The following is a 16,328-nucleotide window of genomic DNA, read 5'->3' as shown; positions in this document are numbered from 1 at the left end:
TAAAGTAAGGCAATAAATCTATATATCTCTCATCCTAATCTTATTACACCGTCACCGAAATAGATTCTTCACAAATGATAAAATGATTGTTGCATAGTAAATAGCCAAAGTCATCACTTAGATTGAGAAAACCGAATATTTGTGGTGAGAAACAGATGATTTTATGTACTAGAAAACAAACGAGGATAGATAGAACTCGAATACAAACACAGGGTAAAACACAAGCAGTCTTCTTCTTTTGTTACAGAGAGGATATTTCTTGTATGAAAACGTTTTGGTTGCTTTGTGTTAAAGTTGACCTGATGCTGAAAGACACTACTTCACTGGACTTGTGATCAAAAGCACAGATGCCAACCTGTTTCTTTTACTGATTCTGGCTCATTCCCTCTTATCTTCCTCAATATCTTCTTCCGTGTCCGAGCCACTATCCTTCTCTAGCTTGACTAAGCTAATATCACCATCATGATTTCCCCCTGTCAAAGACTGAACTTCTTCGTTTTCTTCATCCACTTCTCCCGAATACGCATATCTGTCCAAACCATTACATTCACGTTAGCATCCATTTCACTCGGCACAATAAACTGGATTACTAACATATAGCTCAGACTTCCATAAGACCAAGGCAACATGCTTATTGCTGGAACAGTTTTTATTTCAGTAACTCTTAGCTCGCAAAACCAAGCTTCTTGTTGGTATGCTATGCTAGACAGGTATCAAAACCAGTAAGTTGGTGTAACATACCTTTGAGAGTTCTGAGACGGGGTCCAGAGATAGCAAATAATGCATAGCAATACAAATGCAATAACATCCCAAAAGGCAGTTATAGTCCAAGCAGTTTGCCATCGTTCATTGAAAGGATCCGTTGCTTTAAAGTACACCTGCAGGGGGCAAATCATCAGGCAAGCTGGATAACGTTCCGTTTAAGTTAGCTTGATTTCCACACCCGTTTTAGTTCATCCCAAATAATACGTTCACAAGGGCATTGACTAGCCATTTCCTCAAGTAGGATATGAGTTTGCATTTTTACTACATCAGTATCAAGTAAGGCTTGACAGGATGGTACCTCATACACTATCCAAGCAACAGATGCAACAACCAAAACCGCAAGAGCATTTGAGAATTTCCGGTAAATATCCAACTTCACCGAGGTCCTCTTCATCTGCAGAAGAATCAATCATAATGAAGTTGATAAAGCTAATCTATTCTGATCAAAGAGTTGCTAATTCGGAAAGAAAAGAGATACCTGTAACTGCTCCAGTGTTCTGGAAAGAGAGGTAAAGATCCACAATATGAGAAACGCATCCAGGAAGGCATCAGGCAAGACAAGAAAAAGCTTCGCTCTTCCAGACACATCATCGATTATACCAACATTCTCAGCTATATCAAGCATCTCAGAAGCTACAAAGTAAGTAACTCCAACAAGAAGAACCTTAGAAGTAAGACCACCAAGAGTAGACTTAACAACTCCAAACCCCATCGAAACACAAAGAATCAGAATCCTAGACACAGTCTTTCTAAAAGCACCAATAGTAACAACCCAAGTCGTAAGCGCCAACGGCCTCTTCCCCGTATTATTAAAATTCGCATAATCCAAGTACCAAAACACCATCTCAAGCAACCCAAGAACAATAACCACAGTTATACAATGCTGAAGCTGCAATATATCCTTCCTAAACCTCAAGTACTGGAAGAACCACACGGCACTGAGCAGCAAATACGCAAACGACATGTACACATAGAACTTCATCAACGGAGCCATCCTACCGGGAAGATAACCCTCAGGATTCTTCCAAACAGTCTTCCCAGTCATCTTGAGCCCCTTGAGCTTCGAATCACACGATATAAACAAGAGATTGTACATTCCAGTCTTCTTGATTCGAATCTCAGTGTCTTCCATCTTAGCAGACAGAGTCTTCCCTTTGAATCGGGCGCGTAAGAGGATAGGCCAATTGGGATCGCGTGCGGAAGGGATCCTAATGATCTCGCCTTGCTTGCAACCTTGGAGCTTGGCCAGATCTGGAGTGCAGCAGATGGATCTCTGGCCGCCGTAAGCTGAGCCGCCGATGGTGTTGCGATCCGAGGCCTCGAAGATCACGGCTTGGACTAGGCCGTTACGTCCTTTTCGCTGTAAGTCGTTCGTTCTCCAGAGAGTGATGTTCTCGAACCTGCAAGGAGATCAGGGATGATGGATGCGTACAGTCGTACAACAATGTGGAAAGCGAGAAATGTAGAAGAGAAGAAACCTGATGAAAGATCGGGAAGAGGCGAAGATTCCTTCGCTGCCGCCGTAGAGGAGGAGAGAGTTGCCGACATCGTGGAAGGGCTGGGAAGGGTAGATGTGGGCGGAGGATTCCGAGATTTTGAAGTGGAAAGAGAGAATAAGTGGGAGGAATAGAGCCAGACGCGTCAGCTTTCCCAAATCCATGGTCGGCATTATCGGGAAGGAGGAGGATTCTCCGGCGAAGTTATGGATGCGGGAGAAGAAAGCAGCTGAAGCGTCGCTGTTCGTTCTTGCTGAGTTTTGGACCCACCAACATTTTGATCTAACCACTTATTGTATAATATGTGGGCCTTAATGGGCCTTAGATCCGGCCCAGTGAATATATGTACAATAGTCAATGCCACAGACGCGAATTCGATCTATCGAAGAAAAACCGGTGGACTCTGCTGCTTCATCGCGCTCCTCAGGAACAATCGGAACTAAGACGACTGAGTGAAATTAACAGATACAGACAAAACCTATATCGGATTGGATTGGAGTGTCGGAGAGACCGGAGAAGAGTTTCTAGCATAGATCCACCCACAGGTTTCTCCTTTTTTTTTTTTTTTTTCAGTTTCTTTTTCTATTTTCGGTGATAAATTACTCCGATTTGATATGAACACAGCCATGTGATTGGGTGTTCATCTGATCTGGTAGAACTTTAGAGAAAGTCTTAAACTTGAGTTCACTAATAATTGAATTTGTATTATTTCTAAATTTAGGAGCTTTAAAGGTCCTCTAATCATTTCCATTGCTGCAGAGTTGACTGCCTGATGTTTCTGACGAGCAACAACTCATTAGCCTGATGGAAGCTGACGACGGTGGGAACAATTCTAGTCATGCTTCCAAACAACGTTTGCGTTGGACGCATGAGCTTCATGAACGCTTCGTTGATGCCGTGGCTCAACTTGGTGGTCCTGACAGTGAGTTCCCTTTTTCTAGTAACCCTTGTCTGCTAATTTAGTAACTCATGTTCTTATGACAACATGTTTTGTAGTCATGAGAGGAAAAGCCTATCTGTTTGGTTAGGGTTACTGATTATTTGTCTTTTTTTCTTTCTTTCTTTGATGTTCAAAGGAGCTACACCTAAAGGCGTTCTTAGAGTGATGGGTGTACAAGGTTTAACTATATATCATGTCAAGAGTCACTTACAGGTATACTGAAGAGATTACAGTGTGTGGCCCTGTTTTATTCTCTCTTTCTCTTAAGTCTGAACCATGAATGCATCCCTTAGTTTCTTTTGCTGATCTTGCACATGTGTTTTGACTCAGAAATATCGTCTTGCAAAGTATCTGCCAGATTCGTCGTCTGAGGGTAGGTGGACATTCAATTCCTTTATTTTTCTCATGCTCACTGTCGCCTATTTGCCTGAAACTGGAGTTTGTTTAATTTTTCAGGGAAGAAAACCGATAAGAAAGAATCTGGAGATGTGCTCTCTGGGTTGGACGGTTCACCGTAAGTGAAGTTTCATTGTTTGAGTTGATTTGTGATGCTTCAGATTAAATGATCAGAAAGAGGCTAACACTTTTCGATTACAGGGGAACGCAGATAACTGAAGCCCTCAAGTTGCAGATGGAAGTTCAGAAACGTTTGCACGAGCAACTAGAAGTAATGCCTTCACAATACTACTTTAAGAAATAATTAATCAGGAATAGCATTTAAGTATGACATTATTTTCTGTTTTGTAGGTGCAAAGACAGCTGCAACTACGCATAGAAGCACAAGGGAAGTACTTAAAGAAGATAATTGAAGAGCAACAGCGACTCAGTGGAGCTCTTGGCGAATCCTCAGGCCCAGTAACAGGCGAGTCAGATCCTGCAACCCCTGCCCCAACATCCGAGTTTCCCCTCCAGGGTAAATCTGGCAAAGAATGTGAGCCAGACAAGAGCCTTTCAGTTGAAGAGTCTCATTCATCTTACCGGGAGGCATTGACACCAGACTCGGGGTGTAACATTGGGTCTCAAGACGAGAGCGCAGGAGAAGAGAGATCGTCAAAGAAGCCTAGATTAATGAGAGGAGGTGCAGCTGGTTATACGAATGAGATGGTAGTGGCGCACCCAATACTAGAATCAGGCATGAGCGCTTCTTACCATCAGTCAGACCATGCTCTCGCCTTTGACCATCCATCTACATCACTGTTAGGGGCTGAAGATGGATTGGACAAGGTTTCAGAAGACGTTCTATGAGTTGTGTGTATCAGGTTGCATCTGTAGTTGAGTGTATCACATGTAGTTTTGTTGTCTATCTATATTCCCAAAAGTTAGGAGTTGATCACAACTCTCTGGTTATAGACATTGCCACTAGCATGAACAATGAATATATGTCGTGTTGTGCTGTAATTTGTTAAAAACACCAGTAAGTACTTTCTTACAACACAAGTGAAAGTTCTTCTGAAGCTATTTAGAAGAAAAAAGTGTTCTCCAAGGACATTTTTAACAAAAATAACATGTATATTTCACTAATAACATCGGTCGTGACTATCCAAACGAATGTAGTTTGCGTATCATCTACAATTTGGTTTATCATGTAATGAAGACCTCATCAAAAAAACGAAAGAAATAAACTTTGACGCATGTTACAAACACTCTTCAATAGAGACGCTAATTCTAAGGATTGATGTTGCATTCTCTGAGATAAACGTGCTGATAGTCGACGTGCTTTGACCAGATGCCTCGATATTTTGGAAGCCCAATCTCTAGCCATGGTTTGAGGTTGCCGTTATAGTGTACGACGGCTGCCCTCTCAATATCCCTCTGGTTCACACTTGGGTTGTATCCAAGGCCCAGCACGTGCCATCTCCGTTCCAGCGGGTATGTTCGTTTCCAAAATGTGATGAGACCAGGCGGCAACGTCCCTAGCTTCCATAATTCTCGGTCTTGATTCTGCAAAGTTCAAAACAGTTCATGTATAAAAGATCAACAAACATTCTTGAAGTCAAAGAAAGATGCAACCAAACCATAGCTGAAAATGTTTTCTGCGTACCAGATTTTGCCATCGATGGTAGACCTCTGTGATGTTTTGCCGCTTCCATTCGTCAAGGTCAAAAACATTCATACCATACGCCCATCCACAAGCACGAGGGTCAAAATTCTTGGAGATGAGTGGATTTGAGAAGTTGAGGTATCGGTCAAAGCGATGGAAGCTTTCCCCACAAGTCTCTACAGCACCGTTGACATTACCCTTCAGATCAACTGACCAAAGACCAGACAGGTCCTTCTGCACAACTATATCATCATCCAAGAAGAGCACCTTGCTGAGCTTTGGGAAGATCTCAGGCAAGTAAAAGCGAAGATGATTAAGGATAGACAAGTATTTTGGATTCCGGAACTTCAAGTTGGCATCTGAATTTGTATGGTGTGCCCTGAAGTAGTAGTTTATCATCGATCGAGAACTAAGCTGTTTGAGAACAGGACTGTAGCTTGAGTTCAGCCATGTAAATTCTTCAACGTTCTGAACCTGGATGGTGGCTTTGCCTGGTGGGTTGTTTAGGAACCACATCCTCATTGCCGCATAGTTGAGTCTGTCTGTGACGATGTGGAAGACATGCTTTGAGGGATGCTGCCAATTAACCAATATAGCCGTAAGTTTTAACAGAAAGAAACACATTTAACAGTTCAAACAGACGAATAAAGTTAAATCTTACCTTTGCATTGGTTACGGTAGAGTTAACAACAGCTGATGCAGCCAAAACATTATCAGAGAAGAGGGCATAGTGATAAAGCTGATTATCTTCTAGTTTCTCCTGATTCGGGAATTGTTGTTGAGACGAATTCAAAGCATAATAATCGGTAGTGAGGCGTAGAGGGAGGCAGTGAAGGCCCTTTGGAATCGTCTTGGCAGTCAATTGTGTCAAGAACATGGTTTGCTTCTTATGGACTCGTAGCTGCTCCTCTGCCGAGTGGAGCATTGCACGTAGCTTCTTCACTACCGTGGAACAGTCATCTTGGATCTGCTTGCCTTTGGCCAATGTTTGCTCCATTGCTTTCAACTTTTCTACAGCACTGAGTTTAAAAAATGCCATAGACATTAGTCACAGGAAGAAATTTTCTTTTCTTTTTAACTGGTCATTAACCACATTTCCTAGGACACTTACTTCTTTGGGAGATCCGAATCCTTGGAGGCATCTAAGACAGCCCGTTGAACTTCTTTAACACGGAGCCGAAGCTCTCTGACAAAATGGGGATTGGCCTTGGCAGCTGGAAGTGAAAGATAAACCTTTGCCCTAATCAGCTGATCTTTAAGATGCCTAACCTGAGCATCAGGCATCACCGCATTTCCTCTCTCTTTCTCAGCTCCAGAATCTTTAGGCTCTTGCTCATCAACCTTTTCAGCGGTTTTCTGGGTCAACTGAACATGCATCTTTTCCTACAAGATGATGAGATCGGTACAGATGGTAAGATCGACATCAGCACACAACTTAATGAGAGTACATAGATCATTTAGGGTCAACAACATTTATGGGGCTAGCAGGCAATTAATTAGGTGGTCACAATAGTTAGATTAGCAGCCACCACAAGAAGAAGTTACACTATCAAGCATACAGTCAAGTCTGGAGTCTAAAAATGAGGAAGCTCCAACGAAATTCAATGTCAGTTATTGCATACTCTCCCCCTGGAGGAGTTCTAATCGACCTAAAAGGATAAGTCTGACAGCATTCATATAAAAAACGTACTCTATTCTGAGAGGTGTTAGAAGAAACGTGCATGTCATTTGGCTTATCCATCTCCGAAGCTGCATGAGTGAGTTGTTGGATGGGATTGACAGTTTGAGACTGAGTTTCATCGTCGGTGGCCGAAAGAACACGAGCAGAGAACTGATCCCTCGTTTCTGAAAAAAAGGGAATAGCTTTGTGAGAACTAAACTCGTAAAAAGTTAAAAACTTTAAAAAAAAAAAGGGAGAGGATAATAACTTGTGGATAGGATACCTTGCCTCCGCGAAGAATCAGAGTCTTGCGTGGAATAGATTACACCCACGACGTCTCTTCTCACCACCGCCGGAGATTCCTATACACAATTGGAACAAAGAGATTATTAAGAAGACGAGGAGGCGATGATACGAGAGAAAGCTTTTACCCTTGGAAGCAGATTCAAACGGTTTCCATCGGAATTGAAAGTCTGAATCAAGAAACACTAAAGCGTTAAAAAAAAAAGTAAAACTTTGAAGAACACATCAATGGAGGGGAAGAGAAGGATACTAACCAGAGCAGTTACTTCATCGAGAAAATCTCGTTTAGCTACAGAATCAAACACAGAGAAGTTAGAATGCGACCAAATCGATGCAAAATCGGAGAAGAGAAAGAGAGAGGGGAAACTGACAAGATGGGGTCGTGAAGGAGGCGGAGGGATCGGTGTAGAGGAGGATAGGAGCAGCGACGGTGAGGAGCAATAAGAAAAGAACGAGGTTTCGGATCGTCACCATTGTCGTCGTCTTCGCGGTCGCATCAAGATCAAGAGAGATTGGAGCATCAATGTGCGGACTGTGAAATGTGAATGAATGATTGTTTTTAGAGAGAGAACCAGGTGAAAACTAGCTGTTTTTTTAAGACGGTTTTACCCTTTTAACTCGGTTTAGAGTTAATTATTAAGCATTCATCAATTGTTTTCGTTTCTTTCAAATCATTCAGCAATTAATATTAGTTAAGTAGGCCTCTAACTATATGATGTTTAATTAGTATTTCGAATGATAATGATGTTTTTAAGGAAGGAGAATTGTGTGGTTCAGATTCAATAAACATACAGCTCACTTAATTAACTAAACCGACACAATCTTAGTTGGCATATATAACTACTATACACTTTCTTGAATTCAAAGTCTCAAAAATTCAAGAAATACAATAGAGGACTTGACAAGGACTTCAAAGTTCTAACATAATGTTTTGTCATCATTCCATGTGAGATCTGATCTCCAAAGGTTTGGCCTTTTGTAGTCCCAGTTAGGTTCTAATGTCATCTTAAAACTTTTAACTTGACCAACTCTATCAAACTCCCAACACATTTGGCTCAACTTCCTTTCCATCCAGAAGGAACATGCCCAAGTCTATCTGAGCTAAAGCTTCAGGATTCAGACCAAGCGCCTAATGATGCACAAGACGGTGGCATTAGTGTTGCTAGTTAGTGTATAATGTAAGAGGGAGTAGAGGAAGTTGAGATTGCAAACCAGTGTCAAGGTTTCCGAGATTATTGTGTCTTCACTAAATCTTGTTTTTTGCCCACAAGGAACTTGAGGGTCATCACACCATCCTTCTCTATTTGCATGAGTTCCCAAGAATGGTCATGTGCAACTTTTTTCCCTTGTCTAGAAACACACTGATCACACTGAAACACAACAGAGGTACACTCTCTTATTTACTCAAAGAGGAAGAGAGTTTTTATCTTCTATTTTTTTTTAATTATTTACTTGAAATCGCTACTACTTCTCCTTCTTCAAGAATGGCTGCAAAGCGGTTGATATGTCTCTTAATGTAGGAGTAATAAAATTGCGTTTCTAGCCTTCTCATCACTGCTAAGATGCATGAGGATCATATCAATCACTAAGAAAAATATAGGCAAGAGGCACAAATAAAAAAAAAACAAAGACTTGGAAGCCTGTCATATGAATATCTTCCCAAAAAAGGATACAAGAAAGTCATGATGAGATTCAGCTACTTGTCTAACGGCCAAGGGAGAGATTTTAAGGCCATGCATGTGAGATCCCAAGTAAACGATGTAAGACTTTTTTAAGTAGCCAACCAAAACAAGATGCAGTCCTGTTTTATATAAGCTCACATACGTGACAAGAACTTATAAAGATAGTAAACAATGCAAGTAAAGCTTTCCCACAGATTTTAATTATCAGATCATCAAGTCTGAACGCATATATCAGGAGGATACAGCTTTTTCTACATTTTTTGTTTTGTGGTAGTTAAACTTTTGCTTTCATCAAATAACCAATTCAGGTTAAGAAACAATAAAAAATGGCCAATGAGACCACAAGACGTAAAGATGAAACTGTGGACGTCAAGACATTGCTTTCATGAGATGTGAAAATAGAAGTAAGATAGTGATGGTTTGCTATAAGTGGAAACTTAAGGAGAGAGATATTGTCATATAGTCAATTAGCACATGAAAACTTTGTATCTCTCTTTTATGTATTGGCATTAATGTCCGTTGGTTTCATCGTCTTTATAAGCTAAACAAACCTTTGCTTGTCTCAAGAGCCCTTCCTTTCTCAGAAATCAATCACCATTTAAGTTTCTCTCCACAGCTACAAGATATGGCAAAGGTAAAAAAAGATCATTTCTCTTTCTTCTTCTCTCCATTTGATCAAATCATATTATATGCATCACTTGATTTTTTAAGATGAGTTTGTCCATGTGATCATCAGCAAACCATAGTGCTGAAAATTCGTATGAGGTGTGATAAATGCAGGACCAAAGCATTCAAGATTATAGCAGGAACATTTGGTAAATTTTTAAACAACCAAACAACACACACACACACACACACACAAATCACAAAAACACATGTCTAATGAAAAAGCAACATACGTTTTCAGGAGTTACGTCGGTGCGGTTGGAGAGAGAACAAGGGAAGCTTGTGGTGGAAGGAGAGCAAGTGGAGATAGCTGTGCTTGCCCAAACTCTGACGAAGAAAGTAGGTCGCACTGAGATCGTCCATGTTTCCGAGTACTAAGTCCTTTATACACACCACTACTCTTATCTAATTTTATGTGTGCTTTTTCTGGTTTCATAATGATGTGTTCGTTGAGCAACATTTAACATCCAGTTTCTAGTTTATGGATATTTCACTTGTTTGGAAATCACTAGATTTCAGTTTGATATCTGTTGTTGAATGAACTCTGTTGCATGATGAAAAGTAGCAGGAGTTACAGATTTATGATGCAATGGTTAAACCTTACATAAAATGTTGTTGTGACAGCATTAGATCATATACAAACCCAACCTTACTTAGATGCATTACCATGCCTAAAACCCCCTAACCCAACTAAACCGGTCTTTCCTACTACAGTTAACCAGCTTAGATCTAGATTCATCAATGCACGTTATTCATAATCTAGCAGTTAACTCCCTTAAGCAGATCTTTTGAGCTTGGATAACTTTGTCAATGCCTCTTCTAAGGGCTCACTGATCTTGTCTTTTCTCCCCTGGATAAATCCACAAAGCAAGATACCACAAACAAACTCAGATTCGGTTTTGATACAAATTCAGGATGAAAACTGGAAAAATATAAACATAAAAGTATAAGAAACAAGCCTTAGATCCTGCTGACACTAATGCATACCTTAATCAATGGAACAAATGCAAAAACTTCATCAATGTTTTCAGGGCAGACATTAGCAATCACACAGATCTGCACATAACAACACAGATATTAGAAGGTGCTCAGGGTTTGTTGTCTGTACTGAAGCTCTTTAGTAGAGATTACTACCTCGCATTCAGAGACACAAATATTAGAAGGTGCGAGCTAGAGCTTATTATAAAAAAACATAGCAACTAGAGAAGAGAAAACATGCATTGAACAACAACACACGAAGTGACCACAATTTGATCACTTTCGAAGAGGTTTAGGCAGAGCATCACCAACAATAATCACAAAACTCTGTTTTCACTACAGACAACAAGTCATCTAATTATATGACGTAAGAAGAATAAGGAATGCTTTGAGCTTGAGTTGAGAGCTACAATGGCCCTCCATTCTCAGACCAAAGTCTATATATATAAATATATATATCATGCTACTTGCTGCTGTTGTCTGCTGCTATATTCCTTCTCCAAGAATCCAAATACCATCTTGAGCCTATCCTGCAGGTTTACCAGGATGTTCTTTGTCACCCTTTTCTGATGTCTACTGCTCTTTAGCCATTCAATCCCAAAGTATACTCGCACGTATGTTGTATTTGGCTTCGAGGCCACTTCTTCAATCTGGTACCTAAGATGGAGATTGAAATAGTCTCCCAACGGAACTCCATGGAGAGTCATGACCTCTTCCACAAGCCACCCATTCTTATCTGGCACAAGGGTCTTTTGCTGGGTGCTTGTTACTTCTCCTCTATAACGTGATATCCGCTTATCTCTGTAGTATGTCTGCCTCTCATACACATCAGCCTTCTCTGACTCCCATGGGCTGCATGAATAGCTCTGACAACACGCTCTCTCCATAGCCTTTCGATCTACTTCACCCCCACCAAACAACTCCATAAAGAAACTTACCTACAGAGTTAGTTAGAGAGTCAATGCAAGAGACGATATTCAAAACTCAATATACATTCTTGCCAAAAGATTTAAGAGTCAATTCCATGTAACACATTGCAGTGGAAGGGGAAAACTCACCGGAACAGAGAGAGTCAAAGAGTAGACCTCAGAGAATCTGACGTCATCAATACCCAAGAACGAACCACACTCTTCACTTTGTAGTTTCTGCTCTGATTCCTCTTCAACAGCTTGCACTTTCTGCTCTGGCGTCAAGGATTTTGCCTTCCACAGAGCCATTATTGTCCTATAACACACAAACAAAAGGGCAAGTCATGCTAAGCAAATTGGTTGGGGACAGAAAAAACTAGGACGTTGATATGAGTGAGCAAGCTAATATTAACAAATAAACCATCAGGGAAAGAGGACTCGTCACTTACTTTTGTGCTACATTGAAAGACACAAATGAATGGAAATGGAACTTAAGCCTGCCTTCCTCATCATGTGTTTTTGCGCCTATCCGCGCGTCCGTTCCTCTATTTGGTCTGAGAGTCATGACGACAGTGGGACTCCCCATCGAAGCAAGAGTGGGAGGAAGTACTTGAATATCCTCTATATCTTCCCACAGGAAAAAGAACTTCGTTTTGTTACCAAACAGGCTTGCGTAAAATCCAACTATTCTTGCAGACAGGAAAAGACGACCCTGCAGAAAACAAAAATAAATTAATTGAAAAGAGGAAGCAGTTTGAATACTAAAACAATGTGATGAACATCAAGATCTCGTCACCTGCAAAGGCATTTTCCTCTTTAAGTGACATGTAAAGTCATTAATCAAAAATTCTTCTTGCGGGAGACCAAACAGCTTCTGAAAGGCTGAGTTTGTTTGAGGAGACCGCACATTAATCTGAAATTTCAATTTTGGTAGATAAGAACGCACACTAACAATAGCGCATATTAAATGTTTGACTGAGAGAATAAAGTAGTAGCAACATATACCTTCTTGCCAACCTCTTTTTCCATCTTAGTTAAATAGTCTCTAACAACATCTCCACCTCCTGTATGATCCAAGAATATCCTCAAGTGCAGTTTGGATTGACAAGCCTGAGCCAGTTTCCCTTGTAGTGGAATCCACACATCAGCTAGATCAGATATATTAGATCTCACAAAGTTTACCTCAGCATGTCCCAATGAAACAGCCTCGTCGAAAGGTCCGTCGAAATCGTAAACTTCAATATTCAGTACAGAAGGGGGATCAGCCATCGCATCAAACTCAAATATTTCTGCACAAAACAAGAAGATGACAAATCAAAGATCATAATCATTCAAGAATAACTAGACATAAGTAAACCATAGTGCAACAATTTACCATTCCATAGAGGATGAGATTTCTGGAACTTGATAGAGCTGGTTCTCGTCTTCCCATTGGAAGTAAATACAATATACGGATCACAATGCCCGCTTGGATCTACAGCTGCTAGATCAACCCCCTCTATTAGAGCAACGGTTAGCAACCAACCATCTCCATGAGCTTTGACGCCATGATCACTGCCTACAATTTTTTTTTATAAGAAAAAAGTTAATGATCAGTCAGATACACACAGAAGCTACAACGAGAGAGCTACATCTTCATGGATATTTACCTTTCTGTTTTCTTGCCTGCATGAAACGTGAAATCAACTGCAATACTCTTTCGCACTGAAGAACGAGAACCCCACTAACAACAAACTCTCCAATTGAATCCGGCAAATCAAGGCCACTAAACTCGAGCCCTTGAATTGCGCTAGGTAAGGACAACATAATATGTACAAATACATACACACCAATCAAGAAAGTGGAAAACACGGTGAAGTTGGCGAAATACTGTACAGCCAATTTCCAGTCTGATTGGGGTTCAGCGTGCAAGGAAGACAGAGCTTGATCCTTGTTCACCCCAATGTCCTTTGAATCCACAGGCTTTACATTTTGAGCCAACAAGGTTGCATACTGTTCGAAGCTGTCTTTTAGCCCTTGCCTTGCTCCGTTCTCTATCATACCTTTCATCATGGTGCTCTGAAGAAAATTCAACCTCCATGAAATCACCAAACGGGAACACTGCTCCCCAGAAGGCAGCTCGGGACCAGGAGAGATGCAGTAAAGCACTTCAACCTTGAAGGTACTTCCGAACGGGACATCAGGAGTGGAAACAATAGCTAAAACAGAGTAAACCTCTCCATCCGCTTTGAGATAGGCCTGCTCCTCTGTGCCTTTGACAGCCTTAATAAGTTTAGTCGCGGCCTTGAGGTAACTCACAACCCGCTTAGCACTCTCGCCTTCGTTTTCAAGCTTCCACGGTGTTATCTGAACCTCCGTAGTCCCTTGCAACTCAGTCAAGGATGTATAGAAACTCGAATCCGGTGCAAAGAGTACAGTGTTAAGGTCTGATGGTGTGATCATAAACAACTGGTCAACAAGGATCCCGCCTGGTAGATTACTAGGAGTTTCAACTTCCTGATCTCTCGACTCAATAGCCTTCATAACTTCGTCAAAGGAAGCGGGAGATGACTCGTCTTCAGATAACTCAAGGGAAAAGATTGATCTAGACATCTCAGACGATGGTTCAGAAGCGTCAATGCTCCTGCTAATCGACGGTGTAGGCGCTGCTGAAGCATCAGCATTCTTCTGAAAAATCTGAGCGATTCGTCCAGCTAATGACTTCTGCGAGTCCTTGGAAGAGGAAGCAGCATCTTCGGATCTACAAGGAGAGGCGCAAGTGGAGGGATCAGCAGAAGTCTCCATCCCCACGTCAGAAGACCTCTGATCCGCAGAAGAGTTCAAATCAACAACAGAGTTCTTCTGACTGAACCAAATCCCTAGAAGTATATCACCTACACATCATAATGGAAAGTCAAAGTCTCCAACTTTAAAGCACAGACAAAAGAGATAAAGAGGCGTTACCACAATCCTTCTTGGAGCCTTTCTTCTTAGGCAAAAGAGGATACCAAACACTGCCAAGGGACTGATTCTCGGCATCGAAGACCTGAGAAACGGGAACACGGACCTGGCCAACGAAGTCGTCGTTGAAGTACTTATCCTCGTCGAGAACAGAGACGACGAGCTCGTCTTTCAAATCGTCGACGCGGAAGGTGAAATCGTCGCCCCATTTGGGGTTCAAGTTCTTCTTAACTACTTTGGTCCTCGACCTGTGTTTGCCGAGCTGCAGCCTGACGTAAGGGTCGCTGAAGCCGTTGAGATCCATGGCGGGAAGATTCCTCGCTTCAATGACTCGGACCTGGAGCTTCATATCTCTCTCTCTATTCAACACAAAATGAGATCGATCGAGGAAGGAGGAGCAAGAAAACAAAAGGGTAATGAAGGAATAATGGAGCAGAGAGTTGGGAAAGGGATGGTCTTTACGGGAGAGGGCCCGCCATTGACGAAGAGCGGATCACACAAAAAAAAATCAGATAAGGATGATCATAACAATCGTAAAAGCTGCTTGATTGATTTGAAACAATCAATGACGGTGGGGGGCATTAGAGCGAGAGATGTTTTTTGGGGATTAGCCGGAGACTTATGATCAATTCCGCGTCAAAGAGGGGTTGAGGAAGAAGGCGTTGAGGATTTGACTTTTCTCATTCTCTAAAATGAATGACCTTTTCCTTTTTTTCACATTTTTTCTTTTCTTTTCTTTTCAATTTCAATCTCTCTTTCTCACGTACGGAACCCGTCACGCTTTTTTTTCTTCACATTATTCTCTTTTTTGCTATAATAATTTTGGATTTAGATTTTTTTTCATTTCGCCGATGGAAAGTAGCTCCTGCGAAATATTCGCTTCTATTTTACGTGCCAGATTCCCGATTACGGTGGCGCTCTCTCTCTCTTTTTGGTCTTTACTAGTGAGAAGTAAGGAGGCTTTGATCTTCTCAGTTTCAGTTTTCCTCTTTTGCCTATATATATTAACGAATAACCGCTTTCGTAAGGCCGTGCAATCATATATTGGGCTTTTAAAAGGCCCAATTTCTACTTGACCTTCTTAAATTGTAAAGAATGTGTGCACATTTTTGTCTTATTCTATATTTTCAGCAGATTTAACTCATCCACTGGGGTATAGACTAAAAGAAATTAAAACTTTTAATTTATGCCACAATAATTGAATCAATCAAAATATATTATTTCGCGAGATTAATGACATTATTCCTCAAATCGGCTGTCAACCTAGCGGATCCATTTACTAAAGGTTTGCCACGAGATGTTGTTGTTAAATCATCAAAAGAAATGAGTTTAAAGCCTATAACGAATGAGGATGCTTGATTGCAACCCTACCTATCATGACCGGACATCCCAAGACGTAGGTTCAAAGGGAAAACAAAATCAAACAAAATCTAACCAAAGCACTTGAGACAAAGTTGTCTCTTCCCAGCTCCTAAGATGATAAAGTGCTTAAGAATGTGATAAGGATAAGCATAAGCTTTTAATGATTCCATAGCTTCTAAAGCGGAGTATTACTCAATACTTTTCATGGTCAATCACCTAATGAATGTGAAATGGGGCCGTTTCTAGGAGAACGAATGCAAGACTATATTCTCTAAGTTCACTCATGAAAACCATGAATAGTTCATGGCCACAATGAACACAATAGAGAACTAAGTTCTACGAGAAAATGAAGCTGTGTTATGCATGTTGTCTCGGTCTACATAAAACACCGGTTGGTTCAAGATATCATGTTCACCTCCTGGTAAAGTAAACCCGACAGATATTAACTATGAGTGGTTCAAGACTTAAAAATGCCACCAACTCAAACACAGTGAATTTTTCGCAAACACTCTCGATAAGTCTGTCTAGTCTAGTCAGGATTAGAATAAGTATAGGTTTTTAGAGTCTATCGAGTCTGCATTTAGTCT

General features: G+C 41.0%; 4 protein-coding genes across 7 annotated transcripts; 1 reads left to right on the top strand and 3 right to left on the bottom strand.

Annotated features, from left to right (window-relative positions):
• Positions 1 to 101: 101 nt before the first annotated feature.
• LOC106410082 (transmembrane protein 87A) lies at positions 102 to 2,534 on the bottom strand. The gene is made up of 5 exons (XM_013850580.3): positions 2,244 to 2,534; positions 1,244 to 2,165; positions 1,064 to 1,159; positions 742 to 878; positions 102 to 529 (listed from the first exon to the last, which is right to left on the bottom strand). The coding sequence occupies exons 1-5, from the start codon at positions 2,432 to 2,434 to the stop codon at positions 379 to 381; spliced, it is 1,497 nt and encodes a 498-aa protein (XP_013706034.1). The 5' UTR covers positions 2,435 to 2,534; the 3' UTR covers positions 102 to 378.
• A 42-nt stretch (positions 2,535 to 2,576) lies between these two features.
• LOC106410083 (myb family transcription factor PHL7) lies at positions 2,577 to 4,599 on the top strand. Of its 2 annotated transcripts, none has more exons than XM_013850581.3 (7): positions 2,577 to 2,806; positions 3,021 to 3,183; positions 3,338 to 3,414; positions 3,532 to 3,574; positions 3,658 to 3,715; positions 3,799 to 3,868; positions 3,949 to 4,599. In XM_013850581.3, the coding sequence occupies exons 2-7, from the start codon at positions 3,066 to 3,068 to the stop codon at positions 4,444 to 4,446; spliced, it is 864 nt and encodes a 287-aa protein (XP_013706035.1). In that variant the 5' UTR covers positions 2,577 to 2,806; positions 3,021 to 3,065; the 3' UTR covers positions 4,447 to 4,599. The 2 variants fall into 2 exon arrangements, with proteins under 2 accessions (XP_013706035.1, XP_022561909.1); XM_022706188.2 differs by having other exon boundaries at positions 2,629 to 2,806; positions 2,983 to 3,183.
• A 90-nt stretch (positions 4,600 to 4,689) lies between these two features.
• On the bottom strand, positions 4,690 to 7,792 carry LOC106410081 (probable galacturonosyltransferase 4). 2 transcript variants are annotated; one of them, XM_013850577.3, is made up of 9 exons: positions 7,577 to 7,792; positions 7,460 to 7,494; positions 7,334 to 7,375; positions 7,171 to 7,264; positions 6,933 to 7,087; positions 6,354 to 6,625; positions 5,904 to 6,261; positions 5,243 to 5,818; positions 4,690 to 5,142 (listed from the first exon to the last, which is right to left on the bottom strand). In XM_013850577.3, the coding sequence occupies exons 1-9, from the start codon at positions 7,677 to 7,679 to the stop codon at positions 4,867 to 4,869; spliced, it is 1,911 nt and encodes a 636-aa protein (XP_013706031.1). In that variant the 5' UTR covers positions 7,680 to 7,792; the 3' UTR covers positions 4,690 to 4,866. The 2 variants fall into 2 exon arrangements, with proteins under 2 accessions (XP_013706031.1, XP_013706032.1); XM_013850578.3 differs by having other exon boundaries at positions 7,186 to 7,264; positions 7,577 to 7,791.
• Positions 7,793 to 10,753: 2,961 nt separating this feature from the next.
• Positions 10,754 to 15,268, bottom strand: LOC106410512 (C2 and GRAM domain-containing protein At1g03370). 2 transcript variants are annotated; one of them, XM_013851023.3, is made up of 9 exons: positions 14,383 to 15,268; positions 13,089 to 14,312; positions 12,815 to 12,997; positions 12,622 to 12,728; positions 12,445 to 12,549; positions 12,236 to 12,352; positions 11,889 to 12,151; positions 11,590 to 11,755; positions 10,754 to 11,469 (listed from the first exon to the last, which is right to left on the bottom strand). In XM_013851023.3, exons 1-9 carry the CDS (start codon positions 14,726 to 14,728, stop codon positions 10,990 to 10,992), a joined length of 2,991 nt encoding a protein of 996 aa, XP_013706477.1. In that variant the 5' UTR covers positions 14,729 to 15,268; the 3' UTR covers positions 10,754 to 10,989. The 2 variants fall into 2 exon arrangements, with proteins under 2 accessions (XP_013706477.1, XP_013706476.1); XM_013851022.3 differs by having other exon boundaries at positions 12,445 to 12,728; positions 14,383 to 15,261.
• Positions 15,269 to 16,328: the final 1,060 nt, after the last annotated feature.

This window comes from Brassica napus, chromosome C7 (assembly GCF_020379485.1).
Source record: "Brassica napus cultivar Da-Ae chromosome C7, Da-Ae, whole genome shotgun sequence".
NCBI lineage: Eukaryota > Viridiplantae > Streptophyta > Magnoliopsida > Brassicales > Brassicaceae > Brassica > Brassica napus.
This window is presented reverse-complemented; position numbering and strand designations above follow the sequence as displayed.

Excerpts from the sequence above, each read along its gene's own strand:
- LOC106410082 (XM_013850580.3), bottom strand. The coding sequence starts at position 2,434 with ATGCCGACCATGGATTTGGGAAAGCTGACGCGTCTGGCTCTATTCCTC. Across the intron at positions 1,160-1,243 it reads GAACACTGGAGCAGTTACAG|ATGAAGAGGACCTCGGTGAA; the intron begins GTATCTCTTTTC and ends ATTCTTCTGCAG. Across the intron at positions 879-1,063 it reads TTGCTTGGATAGTGTATGAG|GTGTACTTTAAAGCAACGGA; the intron begins GTACCATCCTGT and ends TGCCCCCTGCAG.
- LOC106410081 (XM_013850577.3), bottom strand. The coding sequence starts at position 7,679 with ATGGTGACGATCCGAAACCTCGTTCTTTTCTTATTGCTCCTCACCGTC. Across the intron at positions 7,265-7,333 it reads GTTTGAATCTGCTTCCAAGG|GAATCTCCGGCGGTGGTGAG; the intron begins GTAAAAGCTTTC and ends AATTGTGTATAG. Across the intron at positions 6,262-6,353 it reads GATTCGGATCTCCCAAAGAA|TGCTGTAGAAAAGTTGAAAG; the intron begins GTAAGTGTCCTA and ends TTTTAAACTCAG.
- LOC106410512 (XM_013851022.3), bottom strand. The coding sequence starts at position 14,728 with ATGAAGCTCCAGGTCCGAGTCATTGAAGCGAGGAATCTTCCCGCCATG. Across the intron at positions 12,729-12,814 it reads ATCTCATCCTCTATGGAATG|AAATATTTGAGTTTGATGCG; the intron begins GTAAATTGTTGC and ends TGTTTTGTGCAG. Across the intron at positions 12,152-12,235 it reads AGAGGAAAATGCCTTTGCAG|GGTCGTCTTTTCCTGTCTGC; the intron begins GTGACGAGATCT and ends TGTTTTCTGCAG.
- LOC106410083 (XM_013850581.3), top strand. The coding sequence starts at position 3,066 with ATGGAAGCTGACGACGGTGGGAACAATTCTAGTCATGCTTCCAAACAA. Across the intron at positions 3,415-3,531 it reads ATGTCAAGAGTCACTTACAG|AAATATCGTCTTGCAAAGTA; the intron begins GTATACTGAAGA and ends GTTTTGACTCAG. Across the intron at positions 3,575-3,657 it reads GCCAGATTCGTCGTCTGAGG|GGAAGAAAACCGATAAGAAA; the intron begins GTAGGTGGACAT and ends TTAATTTTTCAG.